Source organism: Vanacampus margaritifer, chromosome 15, assembly GCF_051991255.1.
Source record: "Vanacampus margaritifer isolate UIUO_Vmar chromosome 15, RoL_Vmar_1.0, whole genome shotgun sequence".
Lineage (NCBI taxonomy): Eukaryota > Metazoa > Chordata > Actinopteri > Syngnathiformes > Syngnathidae > Vanacampus > Vanacampus margaritifer.
The window spans coordinates 10,874,998-10,901,363 of record NC_135446.1 but is presented as its reverse complement, the minus strand read 5'-3'; the positions used below and the strand labels follow the sequence as shown (position 1 = coordinate 10,901,363).

The 26,366-nt window shown below is 39.5% G+C and overlaps 1 protein-coding gene across 3 annotated transcripts in view; it reads right to left on the bottom strand.

Moving 5' to 3' along the window:
- sbf1 (SET binding factor 1) overlaps positions 1-20,160 on the bottom strand; it is a 43,389-nt gene extending 23,229 nt beyond the window's left edge. For 2 of the 3 annotated variants that reach the window (XM_077543619.1, XM_077543620.1), the window contains exons 1-9: positions 19,943-20,160; positions 7,537-7,628; positions 7,088-7,225; positions 6,891-7,013; positions 6,651-6,761; positions 5,635-5,712; positions 2,647-2,676; positions 638-743; positions 28-160 (exon numbers count right to left, since the gene is read on the bottom strand). In XM_077543619.1, the coding sequence (XP_077399745.1) occupies positions 28-160; positions 638-743; positions 2,647-2,676; positions 5,635-5,712; positions 6,651-6,761; positions 6,891-7,013; positions 7,088-7,225; positions 7,537-7,628; positions 19,943-19,997 (866 nt within the window). In that variant the 5' untranslated portion in view covers positions 19,998-20,160. The remainder of the gene's footprint in view (positions 1-27; positions 161-637; positions 744-2,646; positions 2,677-5,634; positions 5,713-6,650; positions 6,762-6,890; positions 7,014-7,087; positions 7,226-7,536; positions 7,629-19,942) is intronic. The other variant, XM_077543621.1, reaches the window with a different exon arrangement.
- Between the last annotated feature and the right edge of the window lie 6,206 nt (positions 20,161-26,366).

Sequence of the window (26,366 nt, the reverse complement as noted above, 5' to 3'; positions counted from 1 at the left end):
TGAGTGTCATGTCAATTAGGTACGTACCTGTATTTGAGTGGGAACATGATAGCCAGCAACCCCCGGCAGGCATCTGTTAGTCGTTGGTAACTGCTGGACAGGAACAGGATCTTGTGCTCCGTCAGGGCGGCACAGAACAGGTACAGCACATTGACTATCCCTGGAGGAGCACAGGTCACAAGTGTCATTCGGAATAAAGATAGACAACATTCCCATTTCCAATGTGAAATGAGTGTTTTGGCATTTTGTCATGATTTTACTACTTTCTGTGAAAGCACTTTGAATGTAATTAATTGCGTGACTAAGCAAGTAACTCAGTTTACTTTTAGTATCCATGAAATCAATATTTCCTATTGAAATCAATTAAAATCTCATTAATTTGTTCCATTCTTTCCACTTCACTTTAAGTGGTATTAGAGTTTTGCCTTGCAACACAAAGCAAAATAGCAAGCGGCGACCCTTCACTTGAAAAACTCAGCTCAGCCACACAAATGTGAAGGTACCACTGTAAGTAATACAATTAGGACGGGAGAGACATCGCCTGATAACAATCACAAGCAGCTACACCAAAGCCCCAAGATAAAAATCAGGAAATGTTGGTGTTGTAGTGTTGTTGCCACGTAACAATTGTCCTTACCGAGCTGCCTGAACAGCTGCGCCACGCTGCTGCCGCTGACGGGCAGGGACTCATTGATGGGAGTCTGGATAACTTGCCGGTCTCCAGCGCCTAATGTGATGGTCCGCTACAGACAAAAGGTGAGGCAAGAAGAAATAGGATCCGTTAAAAGGGGATGCAGGGGGGGATGATTTAGACAGAAAAAAAAAAAAACAAGGCATGTGTCGTTTCTAAGAAAGAGCAAAGTGGCGTGGGTTTGAAAGAGAAGTGTGAATCAGCACAATCAAAATGGAGAATTCCAGAAGCTTAGCGGGTACATGACAAACAAGCCATTCCAGCTGATTGCGAAGAGGACAGAGGTGGACAAGGCTCCACATCAACCTCACAGTTAATCCACACGAGGGCCACCGTATCAATGGATCTTTAGCAGACAGCCCACTGATATGGAAAGTGTAACGCTCAGACAGTTTTCCATTGTCGTCTAACAGTTGGGTGTAAAACCATTAGATGTGCAAGGATAATTCATTTGGAGCCATGAAGTGTGACCAGGTGAAAATTCTCATTATAAAACAACAAAACGGACTTATCTGATGACTTGCTATGGTAATACAGGTGTATACAGTATGACAGAAGTAGTACTCAAACAGCAACATGCAAATACAATCCTTAATTGCCTAATGTATTTAAAATTGGCATGGTCATTGTAGATAAATGATTTGGATTTGAACGGAAATGCTCTTGAAAGTCTGCCAAGGCAAAACATGTCGATTAGCCTGCGGGGCTGGATAAAAACGTTTTGTTTGTGTACTGCTAGAAAATCAAAGTAGCATAAAACAGGTCAGTCTCAAGCAAGTATAATAATCAATAATAATAATAATTAATCATAATAATCAAATACAGTATAAAGAGAGAAAAAGAATCATTGTTTTTGTAGCGCATTTCTGACTTAATTTAATAGGAATAAAATGTTCAAATTATGACAAATAAATCTTTAAAACACAAATTAAATTGCATCTGCTTACTCAGATTTATATTTCAAATTACCGGTATGTGCATTTTTGGGGAAACTTTGGAGCACATATGCAAAACATTGACCTCATGACCATTAGAGAAAATCCTAAATAAATTCAAACTGGTGAATCAAATTGTTTGTAAAAATCAATGAAGATGTACTTCATCGCTTCAATCATTACACTCTGTAAAATGAATGGTTCAAATAAATCATTAAGTCTAAAAATAATGGCATTCGTGTCTTTTTTGGTAAAAGATTGCGTCTATGATACAGGTCAAGAGAAAAAGGATAAGGAAGGCCATCAAGCTTGACGACCTTTAAAATAAAGTCCAATGAAACAACATACATAATGTTGGCATCAAGCTATAAATGCAGTGATTTCTGAAAGGACAAACATTTCACCATGATGCAGAAGAAGCCATCGCTTCAACGGGAACAGGCAAAGCGCATAGCAGCAACACAATTATGTGACCTAACAACTGATCATGAGTTGTACTGAACTCAAGTTTTTTCTCAAGTTTGTTTTTTAGCAATGGCAAGTAAAAAAATAGAATAGACCTGCGTTTGTGTAGTAATAGAGTGGCAACTTTATTTCAGAAGAAAAATTGAGTATTCTCTTCATTTTATCTCAATTTTTGTATGGGGGACTACAGATGCAAATTAGCAATCGCTGCTAGAAGCTGGCATATTTACAACTTAATTTGTTGTTCATTAATGTGCATTGTCCCTTTCAAATAAAACAAAATGAAATGAAATGAAATCTGGCATATGCATTGGTTGAGATTATTCAGAAAAAAGGCCATCTGATCTGGTCTTGTACCTTGAATTGACCAAGTAAATGACAATCTTAGCAGTTTAATTTACAATTCTACAAGCAACAAGGGTTAAAAGTGATGAGAAATGATCAGCTGTTGATCACATATTGACTCTTGCCAAGGGGTTACGTGGACCTGATTTGCGAAGGAAAATAGCTGGTGAGAAGGAAGACTTCCAAGAGAATAAAGTCAAGCAAGCGTACCAAACTGTCCGCTCTCTCTTCCTGGCCCGTCTACACAAGCACCCAGCAGGGAAAGACAAGAGAGAAGCACACAAAAAGTAACCCACAGAATACAGATTATGACCAACCACACGGACACAGAATTAGCTCAAACCGGTAACAATATGCGCACATCGAGAGAGAAAAAAGCAGCAAATATGGTTTTATTATAGTATAGTATAGCATTATAGCATGATTGTATATTGAGATTCTAATCAAATTAATAGGTGAGCGTGGGCTTATGGGGAAAAAAAATCAATCCTGATTATTTTTTATTGATATTGAAAAACTATGGACCATAAAACAAGATAAATAGAAAATTACCATTAATTTCATGCAATTTTAATGAAAAAAAAAATGCTACATTGGGATATATAAGTATGTCTTTTTTTTTATCTATCAAAAGCACTAGTGGTATTGGTACTTGGTATCGGTATTGGTGACTACTCAAGAGATGAGTACTTGTACTGGTCTGGGAAAAAAGTGGTATTGAAAATCCCTAATAACTTTTTTTTATTTTATTCAACTAACAAACCTTTACTACTCAAAACGACCATCATAGCCTCATGGCCCTTCATTCCTGCACATTGAACACTTTATTCTTGAACACTCTTTTCTTTTTAAATGACCTTCTAACTATCATATGAAATTCATTTCAAGCCTCTTGTATTTTCATTCTGCTGCAGCCACACCTTTGCTGCATTGCATCATTTGCACACATTCAAACTGTTAATAATCATCTTCCTTATCTCTTTATCATATTTATTTTATCTTATTTTGTTGTTCTATTTTCATTTTCATCTTGGGACTTACTGCATTAACCTGAGACTTTGTCTATTGCATTCCGAGCCATATCATGTGGAAACGTGTGTGTATGATAATAAAAATGACTTTAAATATTGCTTGAAAAAAAGAACCAGAAAATGCGCAAATAGAAAAAAAGCAATAAATAAACATAAATACTGGCTGTTCCTGCTGCACGCACGTTGGCCTCTTAAGGGCAGTACACACGTACAATTAGGTAAGAAGAGTAAAAGAAGAAAGTTATGATTGAGTTTACAGTATTTAATATAACTCATTTTTCACAGATTAGGAAGAATATGTTCCTTCGAGTATTGTTATATTACCTGTATTTATGTGTTCCTGCAGCGTTTGTGTGTGAATTATTGTGTGATATTTGAGGGAATTTCACTCCTGGAAGTCAATGCTAATTGCATCCGAGCGTGACAATGGGATTTGATATTGATTTTAGCATTAGCGCTTGCAATATTTTTTTTAGCGAAGCATGTCGTGTGTGTTTTTGTTGTGCCTTTACTTTTACAGTAAACTCCAACTAGGGTGTCAAACAGTTTAAAGCAGGCTCAGGGAGAGCAGAATCACATACCATCATATTGGTGCATTCAGGGTACTTTCACAATATCTGGAACTTGCACACACACCATGCCGTTTGGCACATTAATCGCTTATCTTTGATTATAATCTATATAAGATCTAGCAAATCGTAATCACGTTTAGAGCTTGATTAATTGCCCAGCCCTAATAACTACTTCACGCCACCTATCACACGTTATGTAGTACAACAATATCCCCACATATTTGCAATTTTGTCTGTGGGGGGTTCACTCAGTGTTTCCCACACCATCTTAACACTTGGGCGGGCCACCCAAGTAAATTGGCCACCACCCAAGAAGTTTTCAAGAAAATGTATTAACAATATATTTAAAAAGAAAAAAAAACGAGTTGGGACAGGATATACCGCATGTAACGTTTGCCGTCACTCATTTGTGAATCGTGAGGCTAGAGGAGACGTAGTAACAGGACTGAGACCCACCTCCCGTCCAACCCGCCTCCCAAATCTGTGGGAAACACTGTCACTAGTAAGTTGAGGTGCCAATGTGTTTAACTTAATATAAGCAATTCAAACTTCTTTTTTTTTTTATACTTTTAGGTCATAAATATAAATTATTCTTAAAAAAATTAATTTAAAAAAGTCATCACGGTGTGTTCCAAGCATGCTTTCTTATGCAAAATGACAACATATTCTTACTCCATGCTTATGCAAAACTATTACAATGCATGCTGTTCAGGACCCTTTGTATGCACTCTCTGTATGTCTCTTCATCTGAAAGCATTCAATGTGACGACTTGTAATCACATAAATGGAACTGCAGCGAAGACAAAAAGGCAAACAGTGACATCTAACTTTTATAAAATACGAAATTTTCTCAGTAATGCCAAACATTTCTTGCCTGGATGAAATTTTGTCAACGCTCTTTGTAGAAGGACAATGCCCACTGATACCACAAATTATTATGGTACCGTATATTCTATTTGGATTATAATAGAGAGAAAAACATGGTCTTAAAAGATGAATTTGCTAACTCGAAAATCATTCATTTTAAGGCAGAAATGATATGAGATTATTTCAGTGGAGCACACAATTGAGGCATTGGGTTGAGTCTATAATGCAGCAGCAACATTTCTCATGAAATAAATCGAAGATAATGGGAAGTAGCTTTGTTTGGCCTTATGCAGCCATATGTCCATGTTTATACATGTGCATTCAGTGTGTTAAGACTGATTAGATGTGATTCTCCCATTCAGACTGCCCTGTAGGAAGCCATCTGCTATCCCATATGGTCACCTAGCAACTAAACTACAACCGCGGCCTGGCTGAGGTTAGAGCGCGTGGTGCGTGTTTTGTTAGCCAAACATATACAGAAATGTGGCAAGACTCAGGGCCATTGGTCAAAATCATGAGAAAGGCAACAAAGATGACGATGATCAACATCCTGCTGACACTATTTCATCACAAAAACACACAAAAAGCTTTAGTACCATTATCCACACACAATTTGAAATGAGTGTGAGAAAAGGCACATTCCTTATAAAGTGTGTGATTTGAACAGAATCATCAACATGGTGCCGGAGCTTTGATTGGAAGGGAGCTTGGTCGATCGACAACGTTACCTGGAGACAGGCCAGCAGCCAGTCACAGGCCGGGACCTGAGGAACCTTGTCTAAACTACAAACTGGGGACTCAATTATCTGTAACACACAGTGTACAGTAGGGGGGGGCAAAGAGATTACACATACGAGTTAGAACAATCCAAAAAGCGATTCTGACATTCCATATGTCCTCAAATATCAGCCGTCCCGCTGACACGCTCCATACTCCTAGTAAGTAGCCCCATTAGTCCTACGTAGCTTATATCAGTTCATAGATTGCTGTTGCTCGCAAATAGACATTACATAGATGTCGTGGGTCGTCCATGTTTATGTTCCGGAAAGCAATGCAACGTATTAGTTTTTTCTACATTTCTCCATAAAAGTCCAGTATAGTTTCTGTTAGCAAAAAGTGAGGGAAAACTGTATACCATTGATATTGTTTATAATAAAGGACATATAAACAATAATTGCCCCAAGCCACTATTTCCTGAAATAAGAGTAGAGTGAACCCTTGTCACAGGGAGATACGTACGTTTGAGGTGAAAATTGGCAATATAGAGAGAACACATAAAAGACAGATAACTAATGAGAGTACTCCCATATGCTTTAAACATGTTTCATCTTATAAAAACACACTTTTTAAACACGTTGTAAAAAATAGTTCATTACCCCAAAAATATCATGCATTAAACAGTACGGCAAATGACAAACCACGATATACTGGCAAAAAAAACGTGGACAATAAAAATGGCTGTTTGGTTGCAAAAATAGAAGCTAAATCAAAATACATGAAGTGGTCGCAAATCAAAGAGATAGCAAACAAACCAAAGAATGGTCAAATGTATGATAAGGGAGTTTGCCTGCCAAGTTACAAGGAACACCCACCCTGGTTTCCAGCGCTTAACAGGCTACAATGCTTGAAGTTGAGGAGAACCCCAAAAAAGCCAAAGAGCCGACTAAGAATAGTATATTTTATTTGTAGTTTATTTTAATTTTCAAAACAGTCTGGTGTAGAGAAAAAAAGACCCAGCAGTTACCTGGGAGCCTCCAGCGATGGGGATGACGCATGTGAGCAGATTTCCAATGACCGTCTCCAAGGGGACAGTCAGGCCATCTACGTGGACGGTGTAAACCAACGCCAGGCAGTTCTGCTCAGGAAGGAAGGAGGGGCACAGCCATCGAGAAGTTAGTTCAAGGCTTAACTATGAAAATTATTTTAAATCCACATTTGTTGTTAGTGTTTTGTTTTTTTTTAGCTATGAGTAAAGGAATCCTACCCTGAAAACATCAGTGTAGTCCAACCGAGACACCAGCACCAGACTCTTGGGGGCAAAGACCTGAGATGGCTGGATGATAGTTGGCTCTTCATCCACCTCGTCGGGCCGCCGCGCCTTCAGCGACTAAATGCAAAGGAAATTGATATGAAAAAAAGTTACTACATCGGACAACAACATATTCCTAATCGAACGCTTACGTGCGGGTTGTCCTGGCCCTCCCAGAAAGTGAAACAGGCACAGTAATGACGCTCGGAGCTGATATCGGTCAAAACTGCTACGAAGAATGAGGCGGGCTGACGCTCCGGGACCAGCTGCCAACCACTGGGCTGGCAAAACTGCGTGAAGAGAAAAATGGGTGATGGACAAAAAAGTAAGTGGCTCGCTTATCGAAAGAAACAAAAAATAATTCTGTTTCTTATGCCTATGTAAAAGACCAATTACTGAATTACTGTCGGTCAGATAATTATTCATAAGTATAATTCACTCCACATTATTTGCCATGAGAATTTAAAACTTCACAGTTGAATGCCTTGAGAACTTCTACAGTAGATCATAAACCGATCCATCAACATTGAACAGAGTTGAGTTTGCTTCTTATTCTGGGCCGTTACGCTGGAGGAACGAGTGTCTTCAGATGTTCACTTGCCAGCTCTACGCCTTGTGGGAACGGGCTGTCCTCCCAGTCTTTCTCAGGAAACCGCTGGAGAATGCGACCTTGACCCTCACCTTCGGCTTCCACTGAAGAGGAAAGAAGAGGAAGAGATACAGAGGTCAGTCCTTGTTCAGATGATCATTTGACATGTTTGGTTTGATTTATCTACTCGTTTGTTTTCAAAGTCCCGCATATTCAATATCAGACTGTCTTTAAATTCAAATTCCAATTACATTTAACATCTATGACTTGCCCAGAGACAACAATGGCGAAGAATGAGAGTCTCCTACTCAGCATGTGGCTGTTGACCACAGCAATAACGGCAACACGGAAAATAGAGTGGCGTATAATATTGCAGCGTCCAAAGCTAAGGCAGAAACAGTAACGACCTTAAAGTATTGCAACCATGCGCATCATCTATCTTCATATGTTACAAGGACGCAGAAATGAGGAATCTGAACAAATGGTTTTTCCCTTTGGGACGGCAAGTGTTGGTTTGCACCATCAACAACCATTAGGTAGTGACTAGATCTTGGAAACTGTTTAGCCTATAGAAACGCGTCAATAATGCCTGCAGCTGCATTAGATAATGGATTTGAATGGATTGCTGACGCAACCAGACTAGCCATTCCCTCATGTACATAAAGACTATTTCATGTTAAAAATTGAGCAATTCAGGTGGAATTATGCTTTCTCTAACACTGCGTGAACCTCATCTCTATGTCAGGTATTTCAGGCAAATTATTATTTTGCTATAAATTAGCCTTCGGTAGGGCTCCCAAGAAAGTAAAACGTGCAAGTAAGTGAAAATATTTTGTGCTTATTTGTTTTCATTAAAAACTAGGGATGCACCAATAATTTGGAAAGTGCACAGTGTCGATAACCGATAAGTAAGTCGATAATTGTTTGCAAAATTAACTTGAATACAAACATAATTTTGAGTCCTACTATAACGCCAACATGGACATGTAAACATTGTGTAAAGCAAACAACAACAAAAATTTTATTGATATCTCTGCTTCAAAGAAAAACAAATTTTGAGTTTGCCAAAACAAAACAGTCATGTTTTAAAAATTCAACAACAACAAAAATATCTGGTTTATTTGTAGGATGTCAAAGTGGTTGATAATTGCCAATAATTATCGGCGGATTTCTTTATTATCTGGTTTATCTGTTTGCCGGCAAATTGGTCGATAATTGCCGATAATTATCAGCCACCGATATTATCGAGCATCCCAATTAAAAACATAGCAAAAAAATAAATAACGGGTGGCTGGAATAGTTTAATGGCAGCAACATTTATTTCAAAGGAGAAAGTCAATTTTGGATATGAGTAATTTGTGTTGTGTGGCCTTGGAACAGACTTAACTTGTAAATTTGCATGTGCGACTCCTAATTAATGAGGTCATGCTTGGGTCTGGTTCATGGAAGCCGCACAATGGCACAAAACAGGCCAACTTATGTAACCACCACAAGCCGGCCTTTCAGCTTAGTTCTATCGGAAACCCGGCATGCGTCTAAATACAGTAGACGCATTCATTTGTGTGCAGGATCGACTTCATCCTAGCATTACAACGCACAGAAAAGCGCATGAGCCACACGCAGCCAATGTTCAAATAAATTAAGACGGTTTAAAAAAAACAACAACAGAGCCTGTGGACCAGCTAGCACAACTGACAATACACAAAATGGGCCAGCCACCAAAACACACAACACGATGCTCAAGTCATCCCCTCTCTCCCAAGTGAACCATCAATAACGTATACCCAAGGGCCAATTGGTTGCACTGGGATTATTACAAGAAACAATGACAGTCAATAATGCACAAGCATTACTTAACAATGGAACGTCACAAAAGGGTCACCGTATCATCAACATAAATTCACCCAAAAAAAAAGACCCACCATCCGTCTGAGACATGACATTTGTTGAATTGATATAAGGACAGCAAAAACTTGTTTTGAAATGCCAGATGACAAGCCCATACAACTACGAACCACAGTTTGAGTGTGCATGTTGGATGTTCATTGAAATTTCATTTCCAGGTATCCCACCCCATGAATTTTTTTAATGTCAATCTACATTTAGACCACTTACGGAAGAGGAGCTGAGGTGTACAATAATTAAAACACGTAATTCACAATAGTGGGGAGAAAAAGAAACATCCAACACTGCTGGTAAACCAGGGTGATGGTGTTTCTCAGTAATGGCCCAGACACAGTGGAAGCTGGCCAATGAGCTGTCATAGCTGAAAAGTAGAGGCTAATAGTCCGCAATGGGCGCTAGGCACGCAGCACTTTACCATTCGCTGTTCAGTGAAATGTGACCTTCCGGTAAGGATGCACGTTCGCAGGGACAACAATAGCAGGGTCAAGCTTGTAAAAGTTCAGCGGCTGTCTGCTGGAATTACAGCAAATGACTGTGAATGATGTAATAGATCTACATTAGAATTGCCAATCGTCCAAGAAACAGAGCCATCAAAGGATTCATGCCTGATTTATTGACTTATTGAAATAGCCCATTACGACACTGAATTTGTGCTTAACAGTTCATTTTTACTTAAAAACAACCAGGAGCAGAACTCATTACATTTGCAGACAAAGACTTGGTTTCAAATTCAAAGGTTACTATTAATAAATAAACTAATTCAGGAAGGAGAGGGGATGTGGGTAGATGCCAAGTTAATTATACAACCTTAGTTAGGTAAGTTTACAGCATGCCGTGGATGGTAAAAATAAATAAATAAAATTAAAAAGTAACACCTCAAAGGATATCGTGCGGAAATGGAAACCTGAAGGTTTTGGGGAAGTCCCACAGATACACACAGGTCTGCAAACCCTAGACGGTTTCACAATTTCCATTGGTTCCAATGGGCATTGATTGAGCAGCCTCCCTCAACAGATTGAGTTCATCTTATTCCATTCAATTTTTTTTTTAATAAATAACTGTCCAGACTGCTTTGACCAATACTTTGTCAATTTTAAGAAAGACCATACACAAAAACGCAATAGTACTTTGTAGAGTAAATGTAATAATCAATAATAAGTTTTGGCGGTATTACATAACGATCAATACTTATAGCACAAGCCTATCAAAATACAATTCACTGTTTTTTTGAGAAACAAAGTTCATATTAAGCAGTCTGAATTTCTCACGCGACTGGTTTGGAGGAAATGGTTCGCCCACCACTGGTCTAGACCAGGGGTCACCAACGTGGTGTCCATTCATACTAGGTAGCCCCACAAGGACCACATGAATAGCCCTGTGCTAAAAATGCTTTACCAGTGATGGGACATTGGGATTTTCTAGAAATCGTGTAGAAGTCATGATTTGAAAATGTTGACAGATTGAGATTAATCCGTTTGCTAATTATAGTGAGAAATCGTTCGCATTATCAGTGTCCTCACATATTTGATCCTTCCTCTGGTCTCCTGACAACTTCACGACTCTGGCGGTATCAGTATCCGGTTAAGGTGAAGGGTATGGTATTTTCAACAGGTTTCAGGTGAATTAATGAGCACAAACTCACACACACAAAAAAGAGCAATGATGATGACATGCTGAATTGGTAAAACCAAATGAACAATACTGAGCTCTCAAAAAAAATACCTGTTTTCACATTATTGAAATTTTTGATAATCACATAATAATAGCATTATGAACACTATTTTGAGCAAATGTGTTATTTCTGAAGTGTGTATCAAACTGGTAGCCGCTCACATTAATAATCAGTACCCAAGAAGTAGCTCTCCGTTTCAAAAAGGTTTGTGACCCCTTGTCTAGACTCCAGACAGTGCAGCACACGCTCGTAGAATGAATATAAAACAGTATTTGTGCTCTTTTGTCTGTGGAAGCGGCGGCAGGGTTTTCCCAGCGCGGTGACACAAGGCACAATCAACGTTATTCAGTTCAACCACGTGGGCATGCTTTGGAAGCGCCTTTCCTCGACTGCTCAAGTCTTTGGAAACAGCCGAATCTAGCAAACTGTGTCATCATCATTCATCTGTGTGGTAAGGCAAACAAATAAAATACAGTGTTGGGGAAGTGGAAAGACAGCAAGACTATGTGTATATCAGAGCCCATGACTCGACATGCAGATGACTAACAGCAGTCAAACTGTGACACAGGCGAGGCACTGGCCGTGTGACCGCTGAGCAATAGTAGTCAGTTCAAAGGATTGTGCAGCTCATTCTTCGGAATGTGTGTGACTTGATTGTGTTTGAACCCAGACCGCAACTTCTGGTTTCAAAACCACAGTGACGCGACAAAAGGCAGTTTCCATGGCGACTCTCTTGAGGGTTGCATGTTGAATGTGTGGAGGGATCTGAAATTGTGTACAGAATGAGGTGGAAAGCCTAACTAAAAGCAAATGGGGACTGCTTGGATGCAACCGTGTGGTCTAACTCTAAAGAGTAACAATATGGCATCAACGGGCCAAATACAACATTGAAATAGAAAGAGGAGTTTTGGGACACTTGGAACCGACTGATTATGCTGTGTTCGAGCAGCGACTTGGTTGGCCAAAGAAATCACGCTCATGAGTCAGGTCATATGATTAGGATCTTCGGCTTCAGTGTGATAGTGCCAAGCAGTGCGGCACTGGTAAACGGCCAATCCTTGACATCTTAATATATTTATGAAAAAATAATAATTATAATGAAAAACCTAGAGGCAAAGTGTGGTTTAATATTTAAAAAAACATACACATGGGAGCACAAAAATTATCAAAACATCTCCATCTGACAGCTTTGTCACTCAGGAGACAATGTAGAATATGTTCTTTGTGCAAAAACACTCCAGCACATCCTTCCTGCAAAATAAGCCCTCCCAGCAAAGCAAAAAAGAAAAGCCCTTCCAGGAGCGGAATAGACTAACAATTAGGGGTGTGAATTGCCTAGTACCTGGTGATTCAATTCGTATCACGATTCATAGGTCACGATTCGATTCGATTAATCCCGATGCGAATCTATAAATTGATTATTGCGATTTTTTTTACTCAAATTTACAAAATACTAATCAGTAAATTTGTACATGTACACTGTAAGATTTGTGTGAAAATGTATTTATTTATCTGAAACTTCAGGCTTCTAACTGAGCCGCTGCATTTAACAAAACAGGTTGCAGTCTGGTTCATGTTTGAACAGCACTGAATTAAAAAAATTAAGGCTTAATGTTCCATTAATATAACATTCTTCCATGCTTAATGTGTGAATCCTAACCCTAAGTAAGACGTTTTGTTGAATATTCCCATCAAAAATTGATGTTTAAAAATCGATTCGGCCGCATATCGAATCGATTCGAGGATTGCGTGCTGTAATATCGCAATATATTGCCGAATCGATTTTTTCTAACATCCCTACTAACAATAGAGACAGTGGTACTACTACTAGATGTACTATAGCTGCAAAGGTTTATTCCGTTAACAGGCTACAGTAATCAATTTATGCCCTTCCTGTTAGCCTCCTACCTGATTAAATTATTAGCCAGTTAGAATGGCTTGAGGTGGGACTGGGACCCATCTTCAATACAGATGGAAATGAACCAAAGTCGGTTTGAAATATTACAACATCAAAACTGATCTGGTATGTTTATGCATTTGGCACTACACTCCACACTAACGGGAAAAACAAACTACAGTAAGTTTGAGTAAAACAGACATCAGAGTGCGAGCAACCACAGCCTAATTATTAATAACATTAGTGCGGCTCTCTGAGAGCGCCCTTCCATTCCAATGGAGGACGTTTTCTAAGTGCTCCATGATGGATAGCAGAGAATGATTTAGATAAGCGCTTATTCAAAGTAAACGACAGATATTGATGGCCTAATTCAACCCGCTCCCTGAGAAAAAGATGTACGGTAAAGAGCTTTGAAAAAAAGAATGTGTGTTTTCCCAGGATTTGGACATTTTGACTTCAAAAATAGTTTTTTGCCACTGGGTAGTGGTAAAGCAGCATGCATAAAACACATTCTGATGGTATGACATATTCTGGTGAGAGAATCTTCAAAAGGACACCAACCAGCCTTGCATCACATTGTGATCATTTTTCCTGACTCCACACCATCTCAAGCTTGGGCTTGCCTTGTATCATTAATCTGAATAACCTTTAAAAAATAAATTGGAGGTGCTTTGGAGGAAGGCAAGTAAACTAAAGGAATACACTACAGTACAATCACATCTAACTCGAACCTATGAGCGAGGTCTGATCCGTTTACTCAGACCAGTTGCAGACCTTACATGAGATTAGAAGCCGCCCAGTGGGGGACTGGGAGACAGATTTGATGTGGACGCCATTTTAAGTGTGCAATCTTTAATCTTCCGCCAGATAAGTAAATAAATCTATTGACTAACGATGTGAACTGCAGTCATGAAATTACAGTAAGAGCATCTTTGATCGAACAAGCTAAAGGCTCTGAATCAAAACTTAATTGTAGTTCGGCGGTAGTTCCAAAGCCATAACGCGGTGCCCATGTCTAAAGGCGGGACTGAACTGATGCCGGGTCTTTGGTTATACCTTTAGTATGCCAATTTTGCAAGATCTCAGTGTGAAAGTCTTTCACCTTCCGCCAGATAAGAAAACCAACAACAAAACCTGTCAACTGCAGGAAAACAGCAAGTACCCCCCCCCCACCCCAAAAAAAAAAAACGGTAACAGACAATTTTGTCCATAATAGAATAATAAATCTGAACTTTGACCACAATTTGTCAGAAAAATGTGCTCAGCAAAACCTGAAGACGTGTCACTATTGAAGACCTCGGAAGCCTTATAAAGAACGCAGGCTTGCCCAACCAAATTGCTCTAACTTTTCACCAGGCAATTTGGTTTTACTGCATGCCTCTATGCTGACTCCGCAATGCATCACAGCACTGGGTCAATTCAAATGAATGGGAGGGGCTGTCTTTTTTTTTTTAACCAAGACCATAAGGTTGGCCAGAGCATAGCCTGACAACCCCCCTTCTTATCTTCAAATCAAAAACCGCCCTGGATGTGTCAAATGTGTCCCTTGAGCGCCATAAGACTTAACCAGAGCAGTACTGACTCAGCCTTTGTCTGAAGCGGAGTTCGACAAATTCTCTACATTCCAGGGAAGCCATCGAAACCAGAGGGGGGCATCCCCAACAACACCCCTCGGGTATAATTACACCCTATGTTTAGCATATTTTTATGCTCCTCACAACTTTAGAGTACAAAACAACTTTAGTGCCATGTAACAAGGGGGAAATAAATGTCTTTATAAAGCAAAATTACAGATGAAGTTATATACATTATTAAGGTTGACACTACCATATTGTTATGAACTTGAGCCTTCTCTATAGCAGTCTCAAAACCCTTTTTTGATTAAAACTTAAAAGGTCTCAAATTGAATGGTTCACCTTGAAACTTGACTGACAATTAATTACAAGGAAAAACAGTCCGGCAATCCAACAGAAATCCTGCAGCCAAACTACACATGGGGAAAAATGGCCTTCGCTGATCAATTGCTCCAAGTCAGAATTTCTCAAATTTGATTTTTGGCAGTGCTTTTAAATAAGCATGTAGCGTCTTGCTATCTTATTAGCGTCTTAAAACCTTAAAAAATAAGGTGACAACCATAATGACAACAATAGAAAAAAAACAAAATACTTGTGGCAAAATCAACCAAGTACATTTTACACCACACCGTTAATAAATATAATACATTATGTTAATTAAAACATACACCATTTTCAAGATATGGCTTTTTTTTTTTATCTAAACAAAATAGAAGCTTGACCAGCCTCTGGGATTGTCCTGGTGTTCTGCTGTAGTGAAGCGGTTTTGCATTTAAGTTAATCGTTATAGTGATTAATTTCATTTTTTTTTTTCCGACATTTAAATGCGATGTTAATGTTCTAACTGTTCATAATGTTACAGATGGTTGAAATATTATCCAATATACTTTGTAGGAATAAAACCTCTGCCTCGTTTATAATGAACACTTGGGCCTACTACTTCTATTTGTCAATATTGGTCATTATATGGCGGATCTGTATTTTTTGAGGTGGCACTTGATGTAAAAGGTTTGAGAACCACTCAATGGAATACTATTTATCAGTATCACTGCATCTATGTGTTCAAAAAAAATCTGGGCCTAACTTAAGTTTACTATACAACTAAACCTTTCTAGTGAAAGAATCCCTTAATTATTCTTCTAGTCACTGTATTAGGTTTAGTAAAACCTAGAACCAGAGCTACACTTACAATTGGCCTTGTGCTTTAATAATTCCCCTCACTCAGGGGGGGTGGGGGGGCAAATCATGTTACTTCCAACACAACCTTTGTTCATTATTAGCGTTAATATGTGTCAGCAATGGAGGTGGTTACAGGCCGCAGGTAAATGTGTGAAGACATGTAGGATGAAATAGCGTGCAAGCCCCCGGAAAACAAACAAACACACACACGCGCGCACCCCTCGTTGTAGGAATGAGGGCATGCGTGGGGCCTGAGGGTCTTCGTCGACGACATGAACAATAAGCTTTGAACCGAGCAGACGAGTTGATGTAATTCGCACAGTTAACACCATAGGTAGCATACCCGTAGAACTGCTGCCCTCATGACCTCCTAGGCCCACACACCACACACACACACACACACACAATGGCCATTGAATGATTTCGTGAAATCATGATCCGCAAACTACATTCTAGTTTAGGATAGTTTAGGATGTACTGCATGTTAAAATAACTGAATACAAAAATGAACGCATTATCAGAAAAATCGAGGCCTTACTGGTCAGCATGCACCGAGCGTTCATCGCAAAACCCGCATCCCAAAGTGGGGTTAACGTTACCACGGTAACCGACCAAACACAAAGCCATTCAAGTAGCCGACGGGTGAGCGGCCAACACACACAAGCGTCGAGTGTACCACAGTCCCTCTTGTGCCCCCTATGAAAGGCAGATTGTGGGGGGGGGGGGTATTTCAGGAGGGCTTGAAAGGCTGCAGCCCTGCTCTGGAGGCACTGGAGGAAGTGGCTGCCCACAGGCAGGCACTGTTGGCAGCATCAGAAGCCTCTTTTTACGCACGGATCCCGTACAACTGCAGCGTCTGAGCCGGGCCATGAAACGGCATGAAGATTTAATAGCACGATGGTAGTTGATCACAGTTATCGGTATGACCACGATATTGCTCAAAGAGTTGAAAACAAACATACGAGAACGTAAGACGGGAAGAAGGCTAACAGGTGAATAAATCAGCACAAACAAACACAAAATGGAACATAACAGATATAAAGAGCATTTGCCATTTCTTTGCTTTTTCTTGATATTGTGATAAGTTAAAAATGACTTGGGCAATTATGCTATGCGGCTAACAAGAACTGATAACACCAAAAATACAGGGGGGGGGAAGGAAAACATTATGGCTTTTCATAGTCCATGTTTGCTTCATCTAACTAACACAAGCGAGAGGGGAGAATTCACCCCATGTTGGACATCTTTGCATTTTATTTCACGCTTGTGAGCATGACCTAAATCAGTCATCGTGCTGCAAGGTTGACTGTAGTGTAACCTATCAATAATACATCAAACACCCAAATCTGCATCGAATTTCTACTGCTTCAACGTGTCAGGGGAAAAGCAAAAAGCTAACCGCAAGAACAGCAACAAAAGATAGTGACTTGGGATGGAGGGCTTAAACTGCCAAAATTCTAAATAAATAAATGACTACATAAATAAAAAAAATGACTAAAAGTTAAAATAAAAACGGATCTAAAAAATATATAATAAAAACATTTAATATAAATGTATTTATTGATGCATATATATATTAAAATTTCCATTTATATTTATTTTTTTATATCTGTTTTTATTTTCACTTTTAGTCATTTATTTATTTAGTCATTTATTTATTTGGAATTTTGGCACTTTTGGTCCTCCATAGACTTGAGACACAGAATCCAAAAAGATTTAATTGCAGAGTGGCCCGTATATGGCACGTATGTGGCACATGAATCATACTTTACCCATCCCTGTTCTAGAAGGTCTATAATGTACTATAATTCTGTGCGCATGGTAGATGTGCGCATATATGCATTTCTAATGAGCCCCCCCCTCACACACACACAAATAAATGAACACAAACGTGCTTTGCCTGGGTTCCACACACACACAAGGGACAATGTGGATTCTCTCATTTTAACCAAACATCTCCAAGGTTCTCTCCCCATTTCCTGTTTGGGTCTCAGACCGCATACGCGATTGGCTGATGGCTCCGTGGCCTCCACTGTCAAAACACAATGGTGTTTCTCCGGGGACCCTTTTTGCTATGAGAACCACACCCCGGCAACGATGGGACACTAGTCTCCACGCAGGCACCATCTTGGCTCAAAATGGGATCCACAGTTAAGATGCTGGCACTGCGAGAGTCGGTCACGTGAGTGGCAATGACGTAATGCCCCACCACCCGATTACCTGTGACTGCCCCCGGCCTGCAAAACATTCCTCCGGCCGAGTGACAAACACAAAACACACATGCACGCACGCAGAGGCAGGCAGGATGCATGAAATATTTAGACTCCAGAGGAAGCGTGGAATTCCTGGTATTCTTATGATCGAGGACTGGCTCATTCTAGGTTTGATGCTATTTACACACACTTGGGCTGTAAATATGAAAGTAGATAGGATAGTGTAATGTATCATAATTTTGTGGAAAGCATGCCTCATCCTCATTTTTTTTAATTTATACGTTTTCTTACTTTATATAATATGCATATTCATTTTAATACAATACTTATGTTAAACTTTTTTCAAAATGGATTATGCTATCATTTTGCAAAATGAGCAGTATGGCAGGGATTTATTAGGAGTAAGGGGTTTATTGTGTCTATTGTAAAACTAATTCGAGCCATCAAGTCGCATAAATAGTTTCCTGGAAAGGGGGAATTGAAAAAGTATTTGAGGTGTGGCATTTATTTATTCAAGTGGACCTCACAGCAATTACTTGAGGAAGTACATGAGAGTGACCCTTTGCATTCATGGGGATTGGGACCAAGACCTGCTGATTCCAGAATATAGCACCAAGTTTGCTGAGGGGTGGGAAAAGCAAGTCTATGTCTGTTGTGTGCCATTTAATTATTCAAAAGGACACCCCAACCCACTTTTTAAAATAAATACCTATATTAATCAATCATCCATCCACGATCTGAACCGCTTGCCAACAGCGATCCAAAACTTTCTCTGCGTCATCATGAGGTGTTTACCACCGCACTTTCTCCAGCGTCAATCTCACAGGGAGCCTCGTCTGCTTGTCTACTCTACAAAAATCAATCATGGGTCATCCCAGCATTAAAAGCATTTGACTTTCCAAGGCGCAGGCTGTTGTGATTCATTAAAACCCGAGCATATCTGGCTTCCAGATGATTTTAAATGGCCCGCACTGTTCGCCTTTGCAATTCAGGCTTGAACAGGAAGGGGAGTTTCTGCAGCGTTCGCATTGTCCACGTAATGACATCCTGCACTGAACTGAACTAAACTTCACGGCTAAAATGCAAGATTCTAAAAAGGTGCATCGAGGCGAGCAGAAAACTGTGCTGTTTAGACAGGCAGCTTTTAGCACAGAGCTTGCAATTTGCCTACTGTGAATAAATCATAGGCGGATTGGAGCGTACCACGTTGCAAGCTGCATGCTTCCAGTGGATAGGCGGGTTGAATATTTCATGATTAAACGAGCCATTATACTGCACGGATCTAGGCCAGAGCTCAGGGTGAAGGGGAGGGGGGGGGGTTCAGATAACGGTCCAAACAAGGTCCCCAACAACACAAGGGGGCAGGGAGGATGGTGATGGTGGTGGCTGAGGGGGGCAAATCCATCTGGGTTAATCCACACAAAACACACAACAATCAGCCACGGAGCCAAGGGAAAAACATCGATTTGCAGTTTGCACAAATCTGAGGTGCTTCTGTAAGGGTACCAAGTGCTTGGAGCCCTGCCACCAAAACACTGACAGTTCAATTAAAGGGCAAATGCAAAACGTTGGCCAAATGTATTAAAACAGGTGAATAAATCCGTTTTGGGTTGCAACCGAACCAACAGCCAGTCCTCGGCTAACATTAGCTCCTTCTTAGCTTTAAGTTTACTGTCAACATTGGCATACAGCTTCACGTTAGAGCTGTGTTAATGGCTAAGAGCTAAGCGCTAGCTAAGAGAGGATTTTTAAACGTGCCACTTCCGAAAATGCCGAAGAGAAACTGTCAGGTTGGCTAAAAACGAAGCACACTAATCCGAGCAGTCAGGGAGTCCTCGGTGTAAAGTTGACGCGAGATGCCGGCCGACAGCCACCGCAGCCGGCGGGTTGTGATTGGCGGCCCGGCCCATCCCCGCCTACTCGTCCCCCTAAGCTAATAATAGGCCGCTGATGCTAGGCGGCTAACAGCAGCACCCACCTCGCTTGTCGAGGTCGTAACCGACCACCACAAAGTAGTCGGCCAGCCTGGCCATGTCGGGCGATCACGGCGACGGGCCTCTCGCGCTTATTCCTCTTCTCTCGGCGCCCTCAATAGTCCATTTACGTCCTGCCGGCGACGGACACATCGCTGGCAACGGGAGCATCCTTCCAGCTGTACCCCGCCGCCATACTGTCAGTCTGCCTTACCCTGACAGCCAAGAGCCGCGAGTCTGCGCAGTACACACTTCCAGGGAGGGGCCGCTTTCGTTCACAATGTTCTGAATTTATTTAGAAAACATTTAATGCTTTTCTTGCACATTTGAAAGCAGTTCCCATGTTTTTAACAACATGCCCTTGAAACACTTTGTCAAAATGTCCCAAGGATCAAAAGGTATTGTTTCTTTTTAAACCCTATTTTGTGTTGCTGAAATTAGGCTGTTTTCAGGGGCGGCCCTGACTCATGCAAATGAGCCACTGGTCACCCCGCCCCCATATATTGCCGGGCAATTGCAAGCATGTGCAAGCGAGCTACCACAAAGCTAGCATGGATTTTATGTTCTCTCACAGAGGAAGCACTTCATCAACAAGCCGCCGAGTTCCACTTACCAATACGTGCACCAAACGATCCGTGCACATGACATACAAACAATTAAAGCTGAAGTTAGCAAAGCAGGTTTATAAATATATTCTTTCTTTTTTTGCGTTGAGAAACATGATTCAAGGGCGAAACCACACCAGTAAAAATGGCATTGACTCTTGTCATACAGAGTCGACATTTTAGTTTTATGATTTTTTTTTTTTCAGGAAGAATTTATACAAATGTTTTCACAATTTAAAAACTATTCCAAGGTGTCCTAACTAACATGCATGTATGTTTTTATTTAAATATCCTAATGATAAAAAAATATTGAAACATATATTTTGCACATGGTATTTTTGTCATACTGAACTTAGCCTGTTTAAAGGGGTGGCATAAGCCACTTGCCACCAAACCGGTCTTTTGTGGAGGCACCAATTTATCGCCAAGCTTCTACATTACACTTGTTGATTAGCGTGCAAATCCGACACACGCCAAAATCGAAGCAGGTTTATAAATATTTTCATCAAGCTGTTGCAGCAACATTGTCACAGTGTTACTGCAACAGCTCTGCCATGAATAGTGAAAATCCCCAAAATGGTGCAAAGCACTACTTATGTCTAGATGAAGCTCCTCAACTCACATCAACATAGTTCTTTGTGCCAAAGAACCACACGATGGCGCCAAAGTCTTTTATTTAACACAGCTCTGCTTACATTTTGGCATTCATGTTTTTTCAGAGAACAAAACGCTGAATAGTTTACTATGAAGACCTAAATTATGCAAAGTAAGGTAGAAGAGGAAACCTTGACCCAATGATGTCATAGTTGAAGATAGGCGGATAACGTGTCAATGGAATGAGAGGAAAGCCTGATGGTCCACATCCGCGCGGCGTGTCCTCGGTTGTCAGCGCGGCAGCACGCTCAAGAGAAATCCAACACTTCCTGCGTTATCACTTGTGACCCAAGGTCCTTATCACCCTCTCGTTAAAACAGACTCAAGCATGACATGTTGCATTTGTTTTCTTTTCTTTTCTTTACACTCGCCACAGAGTTTCTCACACAAGTTGCCGGACAGCTGACTGAAAATGACGCTATCGCGAGATAGCGGCGGTACCTATTTTCAGGGAGGTCAGGCTCGGCTTGTGATAATTGCACTTTATCTCAACCTTGAGCCGCACTTGAGTAATTGCCAGAGACAGAGAAAGGGTGAGAACGATGAGAGCAGCATTAGACTCCCCCAGGATGAGTTTACTGTATGCTACGTTTAGGCTCTTTCAAAATAAAATACCACCCACGGGTTGATGCCTAAAAATATTTGACAACAATGCTAATAGATCTACAGTACAACTTAGCATACAATCATCAAAAATGTCTCGGTATTGGGAATTATTCAACTTCAATTGATTTATCTGTTGACTGATTAATTGAAAGACTGATTGATTTTTTTTTATCCCATAAATACAGTTCTCAATACAAATGACCCCCTTAAACAATTTTAAAGTAAAAAAAAAAAGAAGTGCTTTTTATGTGCAGACCAAGCAGCGGCACATGCTCTGCAGGATGCAACAAACACATGACTTCCTGCACGCTAACAAATAGACAGGATGTGGTTTGGAGGTCTCTTGCACACCGAGCATCGCATTTCAAACCAGGTGAAGCATAGCGCATGAACCAAATACATAAATTAGTGCCCCATCATGACTGTCAAAGAGGTTGAAATACACTTTTGTAATATATTGTCGGTGTGTGTACAGTAAACTGGTGCTACCCTTGAAATGCGACATTGTCTATTTGTACCCAAAACATCCTGGGAAAGGAATCACAGGCTTTGTTGCTGAAATATGAATCTGTAAGTGACTACATGCCCCAAACAGATCCTCAAATGAGCAGTAAGAAATGATTTTTTTTTCTTAAATGGTCTGAAAAATATTATTTGTTTACTATAAATAATGTAATTTTAGTCATCTATTAATGTCAGCAACGTATAGATAAAAAAAACTATACTGTAGTATACATTATTATTTTATATCAAATCATGGGGCCCCTCTAGTGGTAAATGACATAATCACTGTCAAAGTGCAGTTCAGTTGTATTTTACTTTAAAGAACAAATATTCACATTTAATATTTAAGAACTTAATATTATTAAATTTTAGACATTTATTTATAATGTAAATACAGTACTTGTATCTGTTAAATACAAGTTAGCGTATTAAGAAGCACCAAAAAGTGTAGCAATGTTGTGAAATAACGGTATGCATTTTTGTCCTGCGCATGAGCAAAAGGGGATTCCATGCTGTTAAGCTGTTAAGCACCCCCTGGTGGTCGGAAGGGACGAAAGAGAACCACATGGATTTGATAATGAATTGCAACCATCCTTCTTCCATGATGGCTGAGGTGCCTATCCCAGCTGACTACACCCTGTACTGGTTACCAGTCAGTCGCGGGGTACACATATAGAAGAGACAGACAACCACTAAAACTCAAATTCATACCATCACTAAGTGGGAATTGAACTCATGCTGCATGCACCAAAGTCCACTACACTACACTATCAGTGACTAATTGCGTAGCAGTAATTATATATGAAAATAAAAAAAATCGCTTCATACTAAATTGGATTATTTATTTTTAAAATCACAAATCAATTGTACAGTACTTATTTCTTTTATTGTATTTTAGGGATCTGCCTAATGGCAAGTTGGCAGTTTAGTTTAGAGACTGTTGAAATAAGAATGGGTTCACTAGAGGGCAGCAATTTTTAGTTTAACACACACTGGATTAACGCTCTGAAGCAGTCATGGGCACATTGTTGGGCTCAAGGGCCTCTGAAGTTCTAAAACGGACATGTAGGCCAGGTCATTTGTTGAAGAGGTTAAAAAAGATGAATTCCTTCTCATTTTTTATTTTAGTATTTTTTATTTATTTTTATATTTATATATTATTATATATTTATATTTTATTATATTTTTATTTTTATTTTTTTACAATTACAATTGACCGTTTGTTAATAGAATGTATGTTGTATTTATTTAAATTTTACTTTTATTATTTACCATAAATCAATTTACTCAATTTTCCAATTTACCCAAAGCAGCACCTAAAAAAAAAAACTAGACTCTGCTACTACGAGTCTACGACCCTCAAGAGTCAAGACCAAAGTTAAAAATATTGGAGCATAGTGGGCTCAAGTGTTCATAAATATGAGACGGTGATTTTATTCGTAGAAAGTATATTTTGTAAGCTGTAACATTAGACAGTTACATTAACACTGTGCTAAATTATAAGAAAATAAAATCACTGTATCGATACAAGAATTCACTCGTATTGCATAATTTTTTTTAAATTAAAAATTAGGGATGTTCGATACCATTTTTTTTTTCAGTCATACTGATGTCATTACCAAATACGGATACCACTATAGTACTTTTGAAACATAAAAATTTCCCTAATTTTAAAGAAAGATCTATATATCCCAATTAGCATTTTTCCTTAAAATTGTATGAAATTAATGGCAATTTTTTTATTCTTCCCATTTCAAATTTTTAGTTCCTAATATAGGGCTGATATCAGCATCGGTAGCCATGCCAAGCACTGGTACTCATCCATCCCTACTGAAAACTACCATAGCAACAAACAGTAATTCAAGATTAAAAGTTGAATTTCGGGGAATTATATTTAGGCAGTCATTCTTTTGTGTACCACTAGATGGACCACAGATGATAAAATTTGTAGTCAAATATTTAAAAACAAATTGTTCATAAGATTGTATTTAAACATTTCGTGCTGTACTTGAATGTTAAATACAACTGAACTGAACCTAAACAATGTGCATGAATAGTAAACTATGTATGGTGCTTGGTAAAAAAAAATTAAAAAAATAAAATAAAATTGAACAGACTGTAGTAAATTTTATCAACACGTAATAGAGAGACACTTTCGCTACCACTACAAAATTAATTATTTTATAATAAAACTTAATGCAAGAAATATTACATTTGCTAATGTATACTTGTTACTTTGTTCCAATTCATGCATCTCCAAATTTTCACTGTAGAATGGAAAAGGAATTTGATATTTATGAGACTAACTAGCTAAAATGACAGCACCGGTCATCGTATACAGTATGCTAACAGTAGTAAATGTGTCAGTGTCTGCAGGTGCAGTGAGGAAGGAAAACATCCTCACGGGAGAGGCCTTTGTTTACAGTCTTTGCATGCGTGCTTTCCGGGGTAAGAAACAGGCGGAAAAAGCCCAAGACCCACTTGAAGCCGCAGGTGTTGCGTATTTGTATACACGGCCCCTCATCGCAGCCACTTCAGATCATCGCTTTGTTTGTATCTTGGACCCCACAGATGGGATACTTCTGGAATGAGCGCATATTTATCTCACTTGAAAAATCTTTCCACCACATTACAACACTGATTCCAGTTTAACACACAGATAAAAATATTATTGTGCAAATATTGCATAATCACGCTCTCAATTGATTCCAGTAATGGTGGTTGGGCATATTAACACACATTGACAATTGAGACACTAAAAACGTACTCTATTTTCGCCATGAGTGATTTAAAGTTTTAAAGCTGCAATAAATTCTGGGGGATTTATATATTGGCATCAAAAAAAGGTAAACGACAGTAGTGGTCTAATTCCAAATATTCTGCAAATCTATCGATATTGCATGAATGATGACAAATAATAAAATACTTGACGTGGCATGCAGGTGTGCTGGCACCCAAGCTAAAGCATTCATTACCTTCTAAGTCTTCCACCAATTTCAGGATTTACAAAGGTCTTATGGGATCAGCCATCTTGGAAATGGCAGTTGGCCCAGTGTTGCACTGCTGACTCAGGAAAGGTGCCGAGTACAATAATGGACTGTGCATTGGAACAAAACTATTTTTTTTCCTCTTTATTAATTTCTCTTTTTAAATAAAAAATTACAAAAACGGAGTAAGCCCACAGTACTTGTCAGTGTCAATTATACAGGTTGGGACAAAAGTAGGTATATGCACTTGCCTTTTATGAACAAAAAAAAAAAAACATGTAAACTGACAAATATGTACTTGTATTAAATACACTGTACAATAGTTTAATCTTGTAAATTCAAATTAGGGTTAAGGATTGAATTGAGGGTGAAAGGCCAGGTAGTAGACTTGGTGGAGTCCCGAAAAGTGGGAAGGAGACCAGCCCAGCCCAGCCCAGCCCGGCCCGGCCCGGCCCGCCCCGGCCTTACTCCTGACCACTCCTGCCTACCTCAGCTCTGCCTCTGACTGATAATGGTTCAGGCTTGTGTCTATATTCTAATTGGATTAATGGACTAGTCTCTCTAAATTGTGGGCCAGTCTTTTGAGGTAAAATGGAGGAAAGTAATCATTAAAAAGCACTGCATTGGCAACAAAAAAAAAAACGCCAGCCCACAGGGCATCTGCCCTGTGTGCCAGATGGCCAGTCCAGCCCTGCCTCCAGTTAAAGGCCCTGTAATCGTTGTAATGCCAACAGCGTGAGGAAGAGGACAGTTTTAACGACCTATTCTAATTAAACCAGGACATGTATTGATCCATTAATGCATCAAATAACTGTTGTGAATTTTGCCATTCCCTAACTTTTTGTGAGTGGCGCATACACTCTGAAAAATGTTGGGTCAAAAGTAACCCAATTATGGATCAAAAATGGACCAATCCACTTTATGGGTCAACTTTCTCGGTTGTTTTATACAAAATAACCCAATTTTTTTTTACCCAAATAAAGGATCTGACCAATATTTATGGGTTGTTTTACGCTGAAAGATCAATTTCTTGACTCAAACTTGGGTCAAATCGACCCAAGTAGAGGATCGGT